At 41.1% G+C, this 19,293-nt stretch overlaps 1 protein-coding gene across 4 annotated transcripts in view; it reads left to right on the top strand.

The window, feature by feature from the left end:
• pax7a (paired box 7a) overlaps window positions 1–18,577 on the top strand; it is a 66,671-nt gene extending 48,094 nt beyond the window's left edge. For all 4 annotated transcript variants that reach the window (XM_077573872.1, XM_077573870.1, XM_077573871.1 and 1 more), the window contains 2 exons: window positions 14,699–14,945; window positions 17,831–18,577. In XM_077573872.1, coding sequence (XP_077429998.1) covers window positions 14,699–14,945; window positions 17,831–17,946 — 363 coding nt within the window. In that variant the 3' untranslated portion in view covers window positions 17,947–18,577. The remainder of the gene's footprint in view (window positions 1–14,698; window positions 14,946–17,830) is intronic.
• Window positions 18,578–19,293: the final 716 nt, after the last annotated feature.

The raw sequence follows: 19,293 nt of genomic DNA, 5'->3' as shown, positions 1-19,293 counted from the left end.
ATGGAAAGAAGCTTATAGAAAATTGCCATTGAGTTCAGGAAAATTTTAAGAAAAAATGCTATATTGGTCTCGGTAGATGGTATTGGTCTTGGTGACTACTCAAAAGTTGAGTATGCGTACTGGTAGCGGTCTGACAAGAAAGCAGTATGGAACATCCATACAAATTAATAACAAAAGTATGTTAAAAACACAGCATTTTTTACATTAATATTCATACATTATTCAATACTTCTATATCTTAAATATTAACATTTAACACTAAAAAGAAAATGATTACAAAGATAAATAAATAAATCTGCATCGTTGTCCAGATCCTCCCCAAACTGTAATCTAAATTTTTCTTGACCTTTTCGCCATCCTTACCCCCCCCAAAAAAAAAAATGGTGTGTTGTTCTGTGGTTGGTAGAGTATTATTGGATGCATTAATACTAATTTGATAATAAGAGATTTAGCTATCTGCATGTCTACAGGGCGACCGAGTGAAGCCGTTTCTGCCAAATATTTCGCTATTTGCGTGATGCATTCATGCTCTTATTTCTCACCTAGCAACTTTCCCTTCCTCTCCATTTGGCTGGATGTCATGCACGCTCAATACCCCCCCCCCCCACTCCACTGCTCATCCACCTCCACCTCCACCGCCACCGCCACCTTCCTCCCGAGCTCCAAAACGTCTCTCCCCTGGAGAGGCAGCGCCCAGATGAAAGGCTAAGGCGGACAATAAAAATGCTATTTAAATGCAAGGGTGTTTGTGTGCGAGTGCGAGATATTTGCCGCTGAAAGTGAGCTGCCGCATCCCGATAAATAATAAATATAAGGGGAATGTGATTTACATTTATCTCGCCGAGGCAGCCAATATGAATTTGGGTAAATCCTAGAAGATGGGGATTTAAGGAGCAAAATGACTGCGACTGATTCACATGCTGTGTGTCCCACGCATCCCCGATGCCGAGAAGGTGCACGGGCCAGCTACGGCTGCCTTTATTACGGTGCAGGAACAAACTTGGATGCTATCTTAAATAGACACCGCGATACTGCGCTCTTGCCTGGCTCATGCATATTCTTGAAGGTGACTTTTGCCAGCATTTTTTTTTACACGAACAAGACACTTATTACGTTTTTTTGTGGTGTTAGTTCAAATCTCATCCACCGAAGAACTTTTAAACCACCTTGGCGACTTCAAACCCAGAGAGAGGAGAGCCCCTCTCAGAGTCCCCAGACTCTTCTTCCTCAAAGGCACTACTTCCCCATCCAGAGACACCGGGTGGTGGATGGGAATTTCCCCAAAACCCTCTGGAAGTTGTTCTCCTTGGCCCTACCGAGTTTTTGCCACAGTGACCACTAATGTTGTAGTCCACTTGGCCTGCCGGTACCCATCAACTGCCTCCGGAATACCATGAACAAAAAAGGTCCGATAGAAATCCTTCTTCAGCTTGATGGCCTCCTTCTTTACCGGTGTACAACAACGATGGGACATAACATGGCCCCTTTGGACTCAATGTCCCCCATCTGCCAGGGATGTGGTCTAAGTTCTACCAGAGCTGGGAGTTGAATTTTCTTCTGATACGGTACTCCGCCAGACATTTCCAGCAAGCCCTCATAATATGTTTGCCAGATCGGACTAGCATCTTCCCCTATCATCGCAGCCATTGCACCAGGTGGTTATCGGATGACAGCTCCGCCCCTCTCTTTATCCGAGTGTCCTAGACAAGGAACCGCAAGTCCAATGACATTACCACAAAGTCGAGCATTGAACTGCGTCCTCAAACGCGTTCCAGTGTACAGTAACACCTGCTCTGCACCTCTCACTGGGGGAAACTCCAGAGTGGAAGAGAGTCCAAAACCTCTCAAAAGGACTGGTACCAGATTCTTGTCACAATCTCTTGACCTCACACTCCATCTGAAGCTCTTTCCCTTCCAGAGTTTTGACATTCCACGTCTCTAGAGCTAGCTTCCGTTGCCCGGAATTGTCCCGGTGCCCACACCTGCTCTGCACCTCTCACTGGGGCAACTTCAGAATGGAGGAGAGTCCAAAACCTCTCAGAAGGACTGGTACCAGATTCTTGTCACAATCTCTTGACCTCACACTCCATCTAAAGCTCGTTCCCCTCCAGAGTTTTGACATTCCACGTCTCTAGAGCTAGCTTCTGTTGCCGGGAATTTACCCGGTGCCCACACCTGCTCTGCACCTCTCACTGGGGCAACTTCAGAATGGAGGAGAGTCCAAAACCTCTCAGAAGGACTGGTACCAGATTCTTGTCACAATCTCTTGACCTCACACTCCATCTAAAGCTCGTTCCCTTCCAGAGTTTTGACATTCCACGTCTCTAGAGCTAGCTTCTGTTGCCGGGAATTTACCCGGTGCCCACACCTGCTCTGCATCTCCCATTGGGGGCAACTCCAGAGAGGAAGAGAGTCCAAAACCTCTCAAAAGGACTGGTACCAGAGTCTAGTTGGAATCTCTTGACCTCTCACTCCAGCTGAGGCTCTTTTCCTTCCAGAGATTTGGAATTCCACGTCTCTAGAGCTAGCTACTGTTGCCGGGAATTTACCCCGTGCCCACACCTGCTCTGCACCTCCCACTGGAGGCAACTCAAGAGAGGAAAAGAGTCCAAAGCCTCTCAAGAGGACTGGTACCAGATTCTTGTCGCAATCTCTTGACCGCAAACTCCATCTGAAGCTCTTTCCCTTCCAGAGATTTGGAATTCCACGTCTCTAGAGCTAGCTTCTGTTGCCAGGAATTGTCCCGGTGCCCACACCAGCTCTGCACCTCCGACTGGAGGCAACTCAAGAGAGGAAGAGAGTCCAAAACCTCTCAAGAGGACTGGTACCAGAGTCTAGTTGGAAGCTCTTGACCTCTCACTCCAGCTGAGGCTCTTTTCCTTCCAGAAATTTGGAATTCCATGTCTCTAGAGCTAGCTTCTGTTGACGGGAAATCGTCCTGGTGCCCACACCTGCTCTGCACCTCTCAATGGGGGCAACTCCAGAATGGAAGAGAGTCCAAAACCTCTCAAGATGACTGGTACTAGAGTCTCGTTAGAATCTCTTCACCACACATTCCAGCTCAGGCTCTTTTCCTTCCAGAGATTATAAATTCCACGTCTCCAAGGCTAGCTTCTGTTGCCGGGAATCGTCCCGGTGCCCACACCTGCTCTGCACCTCTCACTGGGGGCAACTCCAGAATGGAAGAGAGTCCAAAACCTTTCAAGAGGACTGGTACTAGAGTCTAGTTGGAATCTCTTGACCTGTTATTTACATACACACTGCACTCACTTAATGACTGTATGAAAGTGACTTAATGAAAGTCTTTTTGCGCTGAGAGCCAATAACTTCCACTTGTCTTCAGCTGGTTGGTGGGCAGGTGAAGCGCTGGCGGTGACCCCTTTCCCTTCCTCTGGGGGTTCAAAGGTGAGCAAGAGGATATTATGGGAGGTCCACAGGCTTGCTTTTGCCGCAAAGCTGCCATCCAGCTCGCGGATGTTGTGTTGAGTGTGCGTGCGCAGCATGTGCTTCCTGTTAGTTCCAGATGCCACTCTGACAGGTGCATTGATGTGATTGATACCCCACTTTGACTTTTTACCCCCACCTCTCTCACCTACACTTTCATGGCGGCGACCCCCCTTTGCGCCGAAGTTTATTCACAACGCTCGCGTGGGGCCCGGCCAATAAAAGGAGCCCACTGGGCCGGAGCTCAGCTGGGTTTTGTGGCTGCGCGCTCGCTCCCCACTCGGCCTCCAGCTGGGAGCTATTTCACTATTTATTTACATGTAATTATGGCTATGAGGTGCAGATATTAACACTGTCAAGAACAATTTGACCTGACATTTTTCACCAAGCCTGGCCCCTGCTGGTTTTAGCAAACAAACCATCCCCACCCCTCCTCTTCCTCCTTCTCCCCATCCTCCTCGTCTTCCTCCAACCTTTTCTCCATCCGCCTCACTTTCACACACACGCCAAAACCACTCTCCTGGAATCAGAAAATCTGCCGTTTAATTTGGAAGTCTGTGTGCATGTGTGTGTGCGTGTGTGTGTGTGTGTGTGTGCGCGCTTTTGAAAGGGGGCCTCTCTTGTTCCCAGTGGCTGAATCCATCCCATAGTTACTCAAGCATATCACTAGCAAAGAATAGACGACTGCTCCCCTCACATTCTCCAATTGCAGTCCAATAGACGTCGTATTAACCTCTGGTTAGTGCGGGGCGGAGATTTTATAGCTCGTACTGCGGGAGTGTTTAAGAGGTTAGCGGACAGCTGTGCTCGCTCGCGTGTTATGGCATTACTCGAACCGTTGATGAAAATGTGGGCATAAGGGGGACAGTTAGTTTTAATGTTCTGGGGTCAGAGAGATACGTGCATTAGTGTATAATAATATGTAGGGTACGATTTTTTTTATACATAATTTAAATATATACGCATAGAGGAATGTGAACAAAAGCAGCAAGAATAGTCAGCAGCATTGTACACGATTTGCCAAAGGCACACATACAGTGATCTACATAGTCAATAAGTCCGTATATAATCAGTTTAGATTAAATAAATAATAGCAAGAAAAAAGAAAAAAAGAAAAAAAGAAGAAAAAAATTAATAAATAAATAATAGCAGCTCTACACTGCGTGTAGAATTTAAATAGCGGCAAGAATAGTCTGCAGCGTTTATGTAACTAAAAACACACTAGCGTGAACATACATGAATAACAATAAGTTCAATACTGCATTAAAATATACTGTAGCATATTACGAGCAGTGTGGTGATAATACAGAAACAGAATATTATATTATGCTATGCACTCTATATAGAGACGTGAATGTGAACAGCAGCAAGAATAGTCAGCAGTATTGTATGTAGCTAAAATATTACCATGGGGTGAAAACTATACATAAATTATATATAGAATATTTATATATACTTGTATATATAGAAGTGAATATGACCAGTCAGCAGCGTTGCAGCTTAAAAAACAAAAAAAAAAATTACAGAATGAACAATACTGAGCTCTCTGGAAAATAAAAAAAATAAAAATAAAAATAATAATAATAAAAAACAACAACTTTATGGTATTGTAAACAATATATAGAGATGTGAATGTGAGCAGAAGCAAGAATAATCAGCAATGTATGTAAGAAAGGTAAACAGAATAAACCAATTGGACTCCAAGGTAGCTCAAGAAAATATGGAAGTAAAAAGACGATTATTAGTTTTACTATTTGCCAGTTTTTTGAGGTGTGGGGGGGGGGGGGGGCGAGTGGAAGGGCTGAAAGGCGTTGTGAAGAGTGACAGCTTGTTCCAGCGGCTGCTAATCATCCTCATCTGCGCCTCTGTGTCAATGCCCACTTTCTGTCAGTGCCAATCAGCCACTTAATTGAACACAATTAGCACCCCACCCCAACACCGCATTCTTCAAAGACCCCCTCCACCCCCCCACTTCATGCCACCACCTCTCATTCCTGGTGGAAGACACTTTTCACTTGTTATTAATGTGCCGCGGCCAATTTAGGCGGTGGCATGCGGGCCAAAGCCCATCATCTGCTGCCTGCCACCCTCGCGCCCCCCCCCGCGCACCGCGCCACCTCCACCGTGACCAAAACGCTTTAATTCAATTTATGCAATCGCTGTTATTTTTAAATAGTCATTTTGTCTGCTCAGATGAGGGGCCTGACTGCCCGCTGGGCTGGCCCCCTCATTTCATGTGAGGGAGGGGGGGGAGGGGGACGTTTGGGGGAGTTGACTCCTAGATAGTTGGAGTTATTAGATAAGGTCGATTGGGTATCGTATTTAAGGTAGTGAGTCTGACAACTTCGCACACCATGCCTTTACCTCATTGTCATCATTTAAGCATTAGTTTGTGACATTGTATAGATCACGGAAAGGAACCATGTATGATAACTTCAATGCAACTCAATGTGCTTCACATAAACAAAGAGCACGACAGCTAATGACATCCAAAGGCAAAGCAGAGAAAACAAAAGTATCTTAACAAAATTGCTAAAAGAGCATACATTGACATACATACATTTAAACCCGTAATAGCAAAATACTTTTAAAACACTTAAAAGTAAAGTCAAGAAATAAAAATAGGTTTTTAAAATTAGCACAATTAATTAAAAAGCATGGTGTGAAATTGATTTAAAACCGTTTGAAAGATCAAAGGTATGGATGGGGTTGGGGAAGAAAACTTTCTAACGTGGATTTAGAAGCATTTACAATCGGGGCTGATTTGCTTGCAGCACAACGGCTAATTGCCGCTTCACCATGTTTACGTTGAATTAGGAACAACAAGGAACCATGTGATTTAATAAACAGCTAAACAGTGAAGAAAGTCACAATAACACTGTGAAAATAGTTATGATTAAAAGAAAAAGACAAGTGTAGTTAAATTTAAAATGACAACAATTTAGCAAAATAAAAAAGAATGAAAATATGTAATATTTTAAGATTATTATTATTGTTATTATTATGTTTTTGATGTTAATAAATACGCCTATGACACAAATTTACATTCGTTATTGGGCTCTAGAAAGCTTTTTTTTTTTTTTTCCCACGTGCAAAAATGCTACATTGAAGCTTTCCCAACTAGAAAAATGGATAGAAAAGTCGGACATTTTGAGTGCGAAAGGTCAATGTATCCCGTGATGTCACTTTTCCTGATTGTTTGAATGCATTTAGGAACAGTTAGCCGCCCCTTGTCAAAGTCAGACACTTCCAGGATGAGCCACGGCCGTAATCGCGCCCCGAGGACGGACGGGCCCTTCCCAATATTGATCTGCAACTCGAGCGTCATCCGCGCCGATCTCCACTAATCGCTCTCGATCTGCTAAGATGCTACATTCTGCGGCGTTCAGATAACTCGCGCACGTTTTTTTTTGCCAGCGCTGATTTTATTCCCCCACCTCCCGTCTGGGCCCCTTTGACCTCTGCCTAACTTAAAGGTACGTCTCGGGGGCATTTCATTTGGGCAGAGCGCCGCAGCTATCGGTGACAGAGGAACTAATCCAGTCTTGCGCAGATTAAGAGTATTTGTGGAGCTGCGGCTGTGCTGGATGGAACAGAGGGGCGCTCGCTATCAGCTCTCCAGGCAGGCGAGCCCTCAGGCCAGCGCAGTCCTACAGGAGTCTTTGTACTCCACCCCCCTCCCCCCCCAAAAGCCTCCACTTCCCTCGCACTCAATATCGCTTTCTATTCGCGTCTCAAGCACCCCTGCCCTTCTTCAATAGGCTGTCACATTTCCACTTTTTTTTTTAACACAAATTGCTGCAGGTGCGCAAAAATGCTGCAGATTTGACTGCACAATTGTGTTTTGACAGTGTAAAAACACATTTTTCTTTTTTCAATGTCATTTTCTATTCGCATCTCGAGCACCCCTGCCACTTTCACATTTCTACTTTCAGTATTAATGCCCGTTTTTCTATTCAATATCATTTTCTATTCGTATCTCAAGCACCTCTGCCACCTTCGCATTTCTTTTTTTTTTCTTTTTTTTTCGGTATCATTTTCTATTCGTATCTCGAGCACCCCTGCCACTTTCGCATTTCTACTTTCAGTATTAATGCCCTTTTTTTCTTTCCGGTATCATTCTGTATTCGTATCTCGAGCACCCCTGCCACTTTCGCATTTCTAGTATTAATGCCCGTTTTTCTATTCAATATCATTTTCTATTCGCATCTCAAGCACCTGTGCCACCTTCGCATTTTTTTTTTTTCGGTATCATTTCCTATTCGTATCTCGAGCACCCCTGCCACTTTCGCATTTCTACTTTCAGTATTAATGCCCGTTTTTCTATTCAATATCATTTTCTATTCGTATCTCAAGCACCTCTGCCACCTTTGCATTTCTTTTTTTTTTTCTTTTTTTCGGTATCATTTTCTATTCGTATCTCGAGCACCCCTGCCACTTTCGCATTTCTACTTTCAGTATTAATGCCCTTTTTTTCTTTCCGGTATCATTTTCTATTCGTATCTCAAGCACCTCTGCCACCTTCGCATTTTTTTTTCTTTCCGGTATCATTTTCTATTCGTATCTCGAGCACCCCTGCCACTTTCGCATTTCTACTTTCAGTATTAATGCCCGTTTTTCTTTCCAGTATCATTTTCTAATCGCATCTCGAGCACCCCTGCTGCCTTCACATTTCTACTTTCAGTATTTATGCCCTTTTTTTCTTTCCGGTATCATTTTCTATTCGTATCTCGAGCACCCCTGCCACTTTTGCATTTCCACTTTCAGTATTAATGCCCGTTTTTCCTATTCAATATCATTTTCTATTCGTATATCAAGCACCTCTGCGACCTTCGCATTTTTTTTTTTTTCGGTATCATTTTCTATTCGTATCTCGAGCACTCCTGCCACCTTCACATTTCTCCCCTCCTATTTTCTACATAACACTGGGTTATCAAAAAATCTGCAGATTTCACTACAGAATTGTTTTTTTAACTGTAATAATGCATGTTTTAGCTTTCCAAATCAATTTCTGTTCACATCTCGAGCACCCTGCGCTTCTCTATGAGGCCTTCGCACTTCCACTCTCCCTTGTTTTTGCGTACACTGGCACAGGTGTTCAGCTCGGAGGATAAATTGCAGGTTTCCCTCCAGAATTCTCTTCTTAACAGTATTATTACAAGTTTTTTTCATTTAAATATCAGTTTCTCTTCACGTCTCGAGCACCTCTGCCCTCCCTCTATTGCCATTCTTTCACATTTTTTTTTTTTTTTACACACATCGCTGCAGGTGTTAAAACGGGAGGATAAGTCGCAGATTTCACCCCAGAATTTAATTTTAAACAGTATTATTGCAAGTCATTCATTTCAGTATCATTTTTCTATTCGCATCTCGAGCATCCCGGCCTTCACATTTTCACTTTCCTATTATTATTATTATTTTACGCACACTGGTGCAGGTGTTCGGCTGGGATGATAAGTTAAGGATTTTGCCCTGGAATTCTTTTCTTCATTAGGATTAATTGAAGATTTCAGTTCAACATCACTTTCTCTTCACGTCTCGAGTATCCATGCCCTCCTTCTTTCGGCCTTTGCATTTCCTCCCCCCCTCCCTTCTTTTACACTCTGATGTATGTGCTTAAAAAAAGGTAAAGATTTCTCTCCATAAATCTGTTTTGCATTACATGAATGCATGTCTTTCGCTTCACATTCTATTCGCATCTCGGGCACTGCTCCCTTCTACTATAGCCCTTCACTTCTCTGCTCTCTTTTTTATACACACACACACACACACACACACACACACACACACACACACACACACACACACACACACACACACACACACACACTGCTGCAGGTGTTTGATTGGAAGGAAAAAGCTGCAGATTTCACTCCAGAATTATATTTCCAATCGTGTTATTGCATGTCTTTCTTTTCAATATCACTTTCTATTCGCGTCTCTAGCACCCCATGCCCTCCTTCCACAGACCTTCACATATCCACTCTCCCCTTTTCACACTGCTGTAGGTGTTGGAATGGGCGGCTGGATACGCAGCAGATTTCACTCCAGAATTCTGAAGTTTTTCATTTCAATATCAATTTCTCTTCGCGTCTCGAGTACCCATTCCCTCTTTCTATTGACCTTTGCATTGCCAGTTTCCCGTCTTTTTAACACTCAATGTTGCAGATGTTCCAAGTGGAGAAAAGGCAGCCGATTCCACTCCAGAATTGTATTTTAAAAAGTATTAATGCATCTCTTTCTTTTGAAAACCTTTTTTCCATTCACATCTCAAGCACTCCTCTTATAAGCTTTCTCATTTCCACTTTCCTTTTTTTCTCTCTCACTCACACTGCTGCAGGTGTTGGAATATGAGAATGAAATACTGCAGATTTAACTTTAAATAGTATCATTGCATGTCTTTCATTTTGGTATTACGTTTTATTCGTGTCTCGAGCGGCCCTGTCCTCCTTCTACAGGCCCTCATATTTCCACTCTTGCATATATTTTTTTTTACACTCACTGCCGCAGGTGCTTGAAAAAAAAAAAAACGCCTGTAGATTTCACTCTAGAATAAATGTGCGCGTTTCTTTTCAATATCACGTTCTCTTCGCGTCTCGAGCGTCCTTACCCTCCTTCCACACACCTTCACGACAGCCGCTACTGCGGGCGTGACAAAAAAAACGACACATTTGACTGCAGAAAGGGTATTAATGCATGTCTTTATTTTTGCGTCAATTTCCACGCGACGCAACAACAATACACAAAGAGAAACTCGTCAAACATCCACACAGACATTAGAAAAAAAAAAATGATGTGACTGTTTCAGACATGAGAAGGCAGCTATGAAAGGCGCTCTTTATGTGCCTCAAGTACGCCATTTATTTATCTGAAAGGATGCACATTGTATCAATTTACAATTCTCCGCAGGCTGCGGGGCTCACAACTTGAGAGAATTAATTACTTTTTTTGTTATTATTTTTAAAGTAATCTATCTGTTGGGGGTGGGGGTGGGGGGGGGGGGGGGTTAGAGGGAACAGCCCGGAGCATTGTCCTTTAAACTAAAGTCCTGGCTCCCATTATCTCTCCAAGCAGCCCTCGCGCTCGCAACAACAACAAACGAGCGGCTGAGGAAGAGGACGGAGCTTGGCGGTGTGAAGAGTATGACAAAAAATAAAAATAATAATAATAAAAATAAAATGTGGCACATGAACAAACATATCAAGAAGTTTATTTTGTAAAGGTTGAAATATTTGACATAAATGTCTGCCCAAAAATATTTCCATGACGTGACACTATGCCTCAAACTTTCAATACTTGGTCACAATTTGCATTAAAAAAAAAAGAAGAAGTTACTTTTAGGTTATGTTTGCAAATTTGTCCTTTATTTTTTTTGTAGTCCAGAAAAATGTCCTAGCAGTCACTATTAGACCTCAATATTATTTTTGTACTAAAGTTAATAAAGTAAATATTTTGTCTAGAATTAATTTGATGACTTCATTATTTTTCATGTACAATTAATACCTTTGAAAAAAAAATTGTTGCCACTTGCTGTAAAACTGAAGATGACCTCACCTGTGCTGAGGAAGTCGGTAACGACCAATCATGGCTCACCTGTTTTCTGGGTTTGGTCAGTCAACTGAGCCATGATTAGTCGTTACCTACTTCCTCAGCACAGGTGAGATCATCTTCAGTCGACAGCAAGTGGAAAAGATACCAATTGTTAAAGATATCAAATTAATTATGGACAAAATATTAACTTTTTACTGCTCAAAATGGCTCAATGAGTCAAGTATCCCTTTAACTTACTTTAAAATCGACCAGCTTGGCTACTGCAAAACTAAACCATATAATGTAGGCTAGTGTGTAACCAGCTGCCACCCACCCCCGGGGTTCGAATCCACACCGTGAGCAATTCTTGTGTATAAGTGCAAAGCACTAACATTGAGCTAAAACTCTGGGCCATTGTTATAGCTCAGTACAGTATTTGAAGAACTATTTTCCTCAGCATGACCCGCCTTACTCTGCATCCGATTGGCTCGTCAGTCCTCATGCCTTAAAATAGCCAATCTAATCAGTGAAGTGATTTTTTTTTTTTAAGTGCTCTATAATTATTGTTGAGTTGAGCTGAGCTGATTTATCTTCCACTTTTAGTAGGATATTCGCTCCACAAATATTTTGCTCTGATAAAATGAGTATAAAAGATATAGTTCCGATTACTTTTTGGTGGAAATCCTACTAAATTCTTGTTAGAGCATACTAACATTTAACTGTAACCCTTCTTAGTATTTTTAACCAAAATTAGCATAGGGCGCTGTAAAAAAAAAAAAAAACTGCTTATCTTTGCTTCTTCAGCAAAAATATAACGATTAAAGGCAAAAAAAAAAAAAGGTCTTTTGGAGAAGTCCTGACAGCACTGTCTGACCCATCACGATTCACTAAAAAAAAAAAAAAAGTGCGACGGCGGCCATTTCTTGAGATAAGGCATCCATTTTCTTTTGAAGAACTTTTATGAGCGTGAATATTTAATTGCAGCGATCGTTGGCCATTGCGCTTCATCGGAGAGGCGATGCAATCGAGCTCCAATTAAAAGCTAAAGTGGACTCTCCCTGCAGGACACTTCGTCAAAGCGTCTCATGATGGACGCTTCCTCCTTGTCAAGCTCCCTTTTTACGCCCTCATACGACCAACACGTGGAAATGAACGCAGCAATTTGTGAGAGCGCTTCCGAGTTTGCAAAGGATGCGATGAATGTAGGAAGGTTGGATTCCTCCCGCGCTCGCTGGCTCGCTCGCACATGTCTGTGTGGCGACGGCCTCCGCCAGGGCCTAATTGGTTTAGCAGCCGAGGGGTCACAGGTCAGCGTAGCGTAGCCAAACTCAACATGAACCTGATGTTGAGAGGAAGGCCTGCTCGCTATAGGAGGGAAGCATGTGTGGGACAACAAGTCGGGGTTTTTTCCACCATCTTTTTTTTTCTTTTCTTTTAAACCATCTTTTTTCATTTTCTTATACAAACACTGTTACACATTGTTTTGAGGATTTTTCTTATATTTAATTTTTTTTGGGGGGGGGTGCATTATTAGTCCATTTTTTGTTATTTCTTTTTCAACTTTTTGCTACATTTATCATTTGTTTATGTGTATATAGGGTATGTGTATACATGTACCATTACAGTACTCAACTCTTGAGTAGTCACCAGTACTGATATCTATAATACCAATAGTACCACTAGTACTTTTGAAAAAGTTCCCCCCAAAAATAATGATAGATCATTTTAACAAAATTACCTATATATCTCAATATATCAATTTTACTTGAAATTGCAGGAAATTAATGGCCATTTTCTATACACCTAATTTATCATTTCTAGTGCCTGATCATAAATGGGCAGCCCGAGTACCGATACCTTAAAATAAGGCCGGGTATTGGCCCTATAATGACACCTGGTGTCGGTACTCGCCCATCCCTAATATATATACATACAAATATACACACAGTTTTATGTATACACAATTTTTTTTTGTATTTTTGTATTTAATATACTTTAAACCACTTTTTTTCTATTAAAATGGTTTTCAGTGTACATTTTTTACCTCATTTTATTGACTTATTTATTTATATAATTTTTTTTGTTTTAATATTTTGCTTAAATAAGTTTTGTAATTTTCCAAGCTTTCTCTCTATTTTTAGCACTTCAATTAATCTCACGAGAGGATAATATTGAGTATTTTTCTGCATTTTTGATTATCTAGCATTTTTTCATTGTATTAAATATTTTTTGTAGTTTTTTTTTTTATTTTTTACATTTTGTATATATTTTGAACATTATTTTTAACATTATTTCTACTACTACTGCTTTAGTGTTTACTGTAACGCCCGCTATTTTTTTCCTACTATAGTTTATCCAGTATATTTATTTAGTTTAAAAATAAAAAATAAAAAATTCTGCCTCGTTCCTTGTGCCTTCCTTAACAAGGTGCTTGAGTGAAGCACAACTGCCGGTAATCTCTTCCATTTGAACACATTCCGAGCACTTCCTCTGGCGTCACATGCTATTACAATAATCTAGAATATTGAATTGGAAGCTTTATGCAGTGGGAATAATGCACGCTCGATCATATTGCGGGGCCGAGCCCTAACCTGCAGTATCAGCGGGCCTCTCCGACTCCGCGCGGGGATCTGAGGGGATCATTTACCAGTTCCAAGTCCATTACTATTCATGAGACGGCGGGGCTTGGGGGCGAGGGATTAGGGACTCCCTCGGTGCTTGTTGTGCCGTCGGCTCCGGCTCTGGCCTCGGGACGGGGGCCGTCTGGCGGGTCTATTATCGCCCCGGGACCCCAATGTCCCTCATCGGAACACTCAGTGACAGTGCCAGCTAATGGAAACAGTCGCTCTTGTGCCATTCAACCCCCCCCCCCCCACCCCCCTTCTCATTCATCCCCGAAAAAGATGGGCTGCTTCAACGGCGTCTTTCTATTGCCCTGTGATTCGCTGGCGACCAGTCCAGGGCGTACCCTGCCTCTCGCCCAAAGTCAGCTGGGATAGGCTTCGTTTTACCCATGACCCAAAAGCCCTTTTCACACTGTACTTTTTCAGTGTGAAAGAGTCGAAATTACTAGCAATTATTAGAACGGAATCAATAATTTACTAGGTTACTAGGTTTATCGGTTCTTAAAAATATGGTTACATCAACTCATAGGGTTAGGGTTAGGGTTAGGGTTAGGGTTAGCTACTCCCAGCCATTTTCACTGAAGCAATCCCTTTCACTCACGGCTGTTTTAATGGATTTGGATTGATTTTGCAAGACCCACAGAATATTGTGTTGCTATGAAAACATGAAACCAAAAGAAAGATGAAAGTCTCTTCTTTCATCAGGAAAAAAAGTATATTTCTATCTGTTTCTGTTTTGCAGCAATTAGCATTAGAATATAGCCAAGTTTCATCATTATTCACAAATCCATTTAGAATTCTGAGTAATTGAGGTTTTTTTCAACATGCCCTGGTTCATTTCCTATGCTCTGCTGCCACCTGTTGGCCGACTACAATTTCTTCAACCGTTATTTGCAGTTGAGAGGCTGCATCAAAGCCTTCTGTATGCTCTAGCATTTAAAAAAAAACAACGTATAAATACGTCTTTGGGGCACTTAAAACATTTAAAATAGAACATATTTATACGTTTTTGGGAGCAAATGAGTTAAATTGCAGAAATGTACACAAATTCTTGCCAAGTGTTGTCTTTTGACGCAATGGTTGTTTCTGCCTCCCTCCAGGTGATGAGCATCTTGAGCAACGGGAGCGCGCAGCCGCAGCACGACTTTTCCATCTCGCCGCTGCACGGCAGCCTGGACGCCTCCAACACCATCTCGGCAAGCTGCAGCCAGCGTTCGGACTCCATCAAGGGCGTGGACAGCCTGGCCTCCTCGCAGTCATACTGCCCCCCCACCTACAGCGCCACCAGCTACAGCGTGGACCCCGTTGCCGCCGCCGCCGGCTACCAGTACAGCCAGTACGGCCAGAGTAAGCGACCTCGACCTATTCACGTTTGCTTCTGACATTCTGCCTTGCTGGCCCATGAAAAGATTACAAGTACAGTATCTTAAATGTGCAACAGGGACCTGAAATACTAAAAAGAAATGCTAAGTATGATGCTAAAATGACAAAGTTAAATACAAAAATTGCAACAACAAAAAAATGTAATACTAAAATAATAAAAAGACAGGCTAAATGTTGGCTTTTGTGTGCACAATTCAATAGCACCAACCTGGGGGAAGGAGCTGGATGAGGTGGTGACCAGGATATGGAGGGTCTGAGAGAATTGCGTCTGCCCTTGTCTTGGCTCTTGCAATTGGTACAATAAATAATACATACCATATTAAAATAACAACAAAAAACACTAACGAAAAAAAAAGATATATTAAACATAATTACATAATTACTACATTTAAAATAATTGCTAACTAAGACAATAATTTTACTGTTAGTAGGGTTGTGTATCTCTCCACAAAAGATAATTCGATACGGTTTTCGGTTTGATTTGAAAGAGGAACGATTCAATACATTCAACTCAGTGGGATTACGGTTCAATTTGCTATGGTACGAATCAGTTGGAGAGGATGTGGTGCAATGGCTTTTGTTGTCATTTTACGTACATTTGAATGAAGGTCTATCTTTCTGTCTTTGAGTGTTCAGAAAAGCGCTATATAAATCGGATCCATTATTACTATTATTATTATTATTATAAAATTTCGCAATATGGAAATTCACTATTTAAGTACACCCTACACCCACGTTTGATCGCATTTTCGACTCTTAATTTTTTTAAGGTCATCAAGCCTGGATATAGTGCCCTATTCTTGGAAAACGCCTTTCAGAAATTCCAAATAATAATAAAAGAAAAAAGAGCAGAGACCATGTTGACCTTTGCACCTTAGCCGGTTTGAGGCCGAGACACGTGCTCTTGATAAAGACCCCCCAACACCCCCCACATCATGCCTGAGTCACATCCCTCTCCACTTGGATGGGAAAGAGCAAGAGGGCCACTTCAAAGAGCGGCACGCCCTCGGGGGCCGCCATGTCCTCTTGCCCACCTCTTCCTCTCGCCTCCATCGCGCACACACATGAGTACGGCCCGGGGGCAGGAAAGAGTTAGCTTTATTAGATTAGCATAATTGACTGATGCTGTCGTGGCCATTCAGCAAGGTAAAAAGCCAGCACGCCCCCCGCGAGCGCCATTTGTTTGTACTTCCTCTCGGAGCCTCGCACATTGCGTCACGGACGCATCACGTGGCGTCAGGCGGATGCGAGATGATGGCGGCTTAATTAAGACGCTGATTGAGCGCAGTGCACGGCTAATGAATGGAAGGGGAGCCGCCGTCGGATGATGAAAATGATCGGCCGTGTGGAGTGTGGAGGGCATGAAATCGCAGATGCCAAGTGTAATGAAGACTGGCACACACACTCGCACACTCATGTGGGTGGGGGGTGGGGGGGGGGGGCCTTGCTGAGTGACAGCACGGCCAGGCGGCACGTGCTCTGTGCCAGCGGCGTGCCAACATTCATTTTTTTAATAGTATCTTTCACTCTGTCTTGTGACACTTTATTTCACATTAATCACCGAGAGTGAATAGGGCTTCACGTATGTCACATGACTCACATGGCTAGCGTACGTGTAGGAATATAGATAAAAAGTGCCGGAAAAAAAGTTGCAATATAACGACAATAAAGTTCTGCTATCAACATTTCCAAAATCAATATATATATATATATATATATATATATATATATATATATATATAATTTTTATTTATTTTTTAATTTATTTATTTTTCAACAGTAAAATAAAAAAAGTGGTTAAATTATGAGAAAACATTTGCAAGAAAGTCGTTACATATGTTTCAAATTTTGCCAAAATTTAGGTTGGGTTTGACAACATTTTGCGAAAACATTAATTTTGTCATAGTTTTATGAAAATAAAATCATAATATAGAAGAAAAAAGGTGTAATATTATTATAAAAGGCATGGACATTCACAAGAATTAAGTCATCGGGTTGCAAAACTGTAAAAAAAAAAAAAAATACAACAACAAAAAAATTTAAATAATAAAATAGACATTTTGCCAAATTTAGCATTTTACAAAATGTTGCAAAAACATTAATTTAGAGCAAATAAATTCAGAATTTACAACAAAAAAATTGCACATTTTGAGGGGGAAAGTTAAAACAACTTGTATTAGAATTAATTTACAACAATTAGTTTGAAATGTTAAAGTATTCATCAGTCAAAATATTGTGGAAATAAAATAGAAATTTACAAGAAAAAAGTTATAACATTTTAAGTAAAACTAAAAAAAAGATGTACATTTACGATATTTATTTAGGTTTATGGTTAGGCTTACTAGTAAAGGAAAAAATTAATAAAATAAAATTGGTACAATATCTTACAAAACTTTGCACACAATTTTTTTTTCATAATTTTACAAAATTAGTTCAAAATTTATAAGAAATAAGTTGTACTATTTTGAGAAAAAACTTACATTATGTACTTTGTGTATGTTGATGAGAAATATGTCATAATGTTACGAAGCAATAAAAAGTAGTACATTATTGTACAAAATTCTGCGAACATTTTTATATTGTAATTTTTTTTTTGGTGGGGGGGGTGATTGTAAAACACAAAGAAAAAAAGGTGTACTATTGGGCAAAACGGAAATTAAATCTCTCTACAAAATTGTAAAAAAAAAAAAAAAGTAACATTTTACAGAATCCAGATGAAATGTTATATCTTAAATTTTGCAACAATCTTCAAGCGGGCCTTAAAGCTAAGATTGATTCCTTGAGGACAGTTTATGGCCCACTGCGGTCCAGCGAGTGCATTCAAAGTTTGTTGTTGTTTTCGTGCATAGCCGCCGTGGACTACCTGGCGAAGAACGTGAGTTTGTCCACCCAGAGGAGGATGAAGCTGGGCGACCACTCGGCCGTGCTGGGACTGCTGCAGGTGGAGACGGGTCAGGCCTACTGAAGCCCCCCACCCTGCCCCCACCCATGAGGACGAACATGCCGCTGGGCTGACTGACTTTGATGTGGATAGTAGTTAACGATATCATTTCAACTACTTTCTCTGCTTTTTTTTCCATCTTGTTAATATGATTGTTGCTGTATGATTGTTGTTAAATATGTTGTTATTTGATTCCACCATGACGAGGAGGAGGATAGTCCCCCACAAAGCCCCCCACCCCCACCCCCACCCCCCAAGATGCTCTACTTCTCTCTGAGTTCCATTTTTTATTTTTATTTTTAGATGGGGGCAAATTGACCTTCCTGCCTTCATATCCATCTTGACATTCCAAAAGCACTTGGTTACTCTGTGGGAAGTCTGGCTGGAGGGAATCTGCAGGGAATTTTAAGCAGTGTTTCGGCGGCCAATAGCCCCCCCCCCCCCCCCATCCTTCTCAAACTCCCCCAACCTCCATTCCATCCTTAGCCGTGGTCCATAGGGAAGAGATGTCTTTGTTTGGGGAAAAAACGATTGGGGACATTAATGTATTTTGTTTGGAAATTTGGAAGCCTGACCACATTAGGCTTAATCCCGTCCGCCATCGTTCACAGCAGATTAAATCATGCAAATATAAATTTAGCCAGCTTCACTTGCCCCCCCCCCCCCCCCCCCCCCCCGCACACAACAAGCATTCCTTCCAAAACATTCCAACTAAAAAAAACATTCCGACACCTTTTACTGTGAACAAAGTATACAACATCATTTTATGATGATGACATCGACAATTACGAAACACTTGATTAGTGTCAAATTTGAAAAAAAAGACAAGACTTGAGTTGTAATTTTTACGTAAAAATACAACATGAAAAACAAATTTGCAAGAATTAAAAACGGGGGAGGGGAAAAAAAATCTTAATTTTATCGGAAAATCTTGCAAATACAGCACATTGCAATTTGATCCCTAAAAATTTTTTCTTGTAAAATTCATAGTTAGTTCTACATGAATTGGTCCATGATATATTTGTTTTGTGGAATATTAAGACCCATTTTATTTATAAATTTCAGTTCATGCAAGTAAAATTGTTGCCAGAAAAATTTACATAAATTGTTGAAATATATAGTTATAAAAAAAATAATAATAAATGACTAAAATTTTGGATCATTAATAACTTCATGAAAATAAATTTAACAAATTGTAACATGAGAAAAAAAAACATTGAAATTACAAAAAGAATTGTAATTTACGTAGACATTACGATTAAGTTTTAACTTTTTTGTCTATGAAATTTTGAATTTTATTGTTGTATGATTGTATTTTTTTCTTGTTACATTGCAACTTTATCCTCATTAAAAATGATTTTTTTACAAGAA

The sequence above is a fragment of the Vanacampus margaritifer genome, chromosome 8 (genome assembly GCF_051991255.1).
Source record: "Vanacampus margaritifer isolate UIUO_Vmar chromosome 8, RoL_Vmar_1.0, whole genome shotgun sequence".
Lineage (NCBI taxonomy): Eukaryota > Metazoa > Chordata > Actinopteri > Syngnathiformes > Syngnathidae > Vanacampus > Vanacampus margaritifer.
The sequence above is the reverse complement of the archived record's forward strand: the minus strand, read 5'-3'. Positions and strand labels throughout refer to the sequence as shown.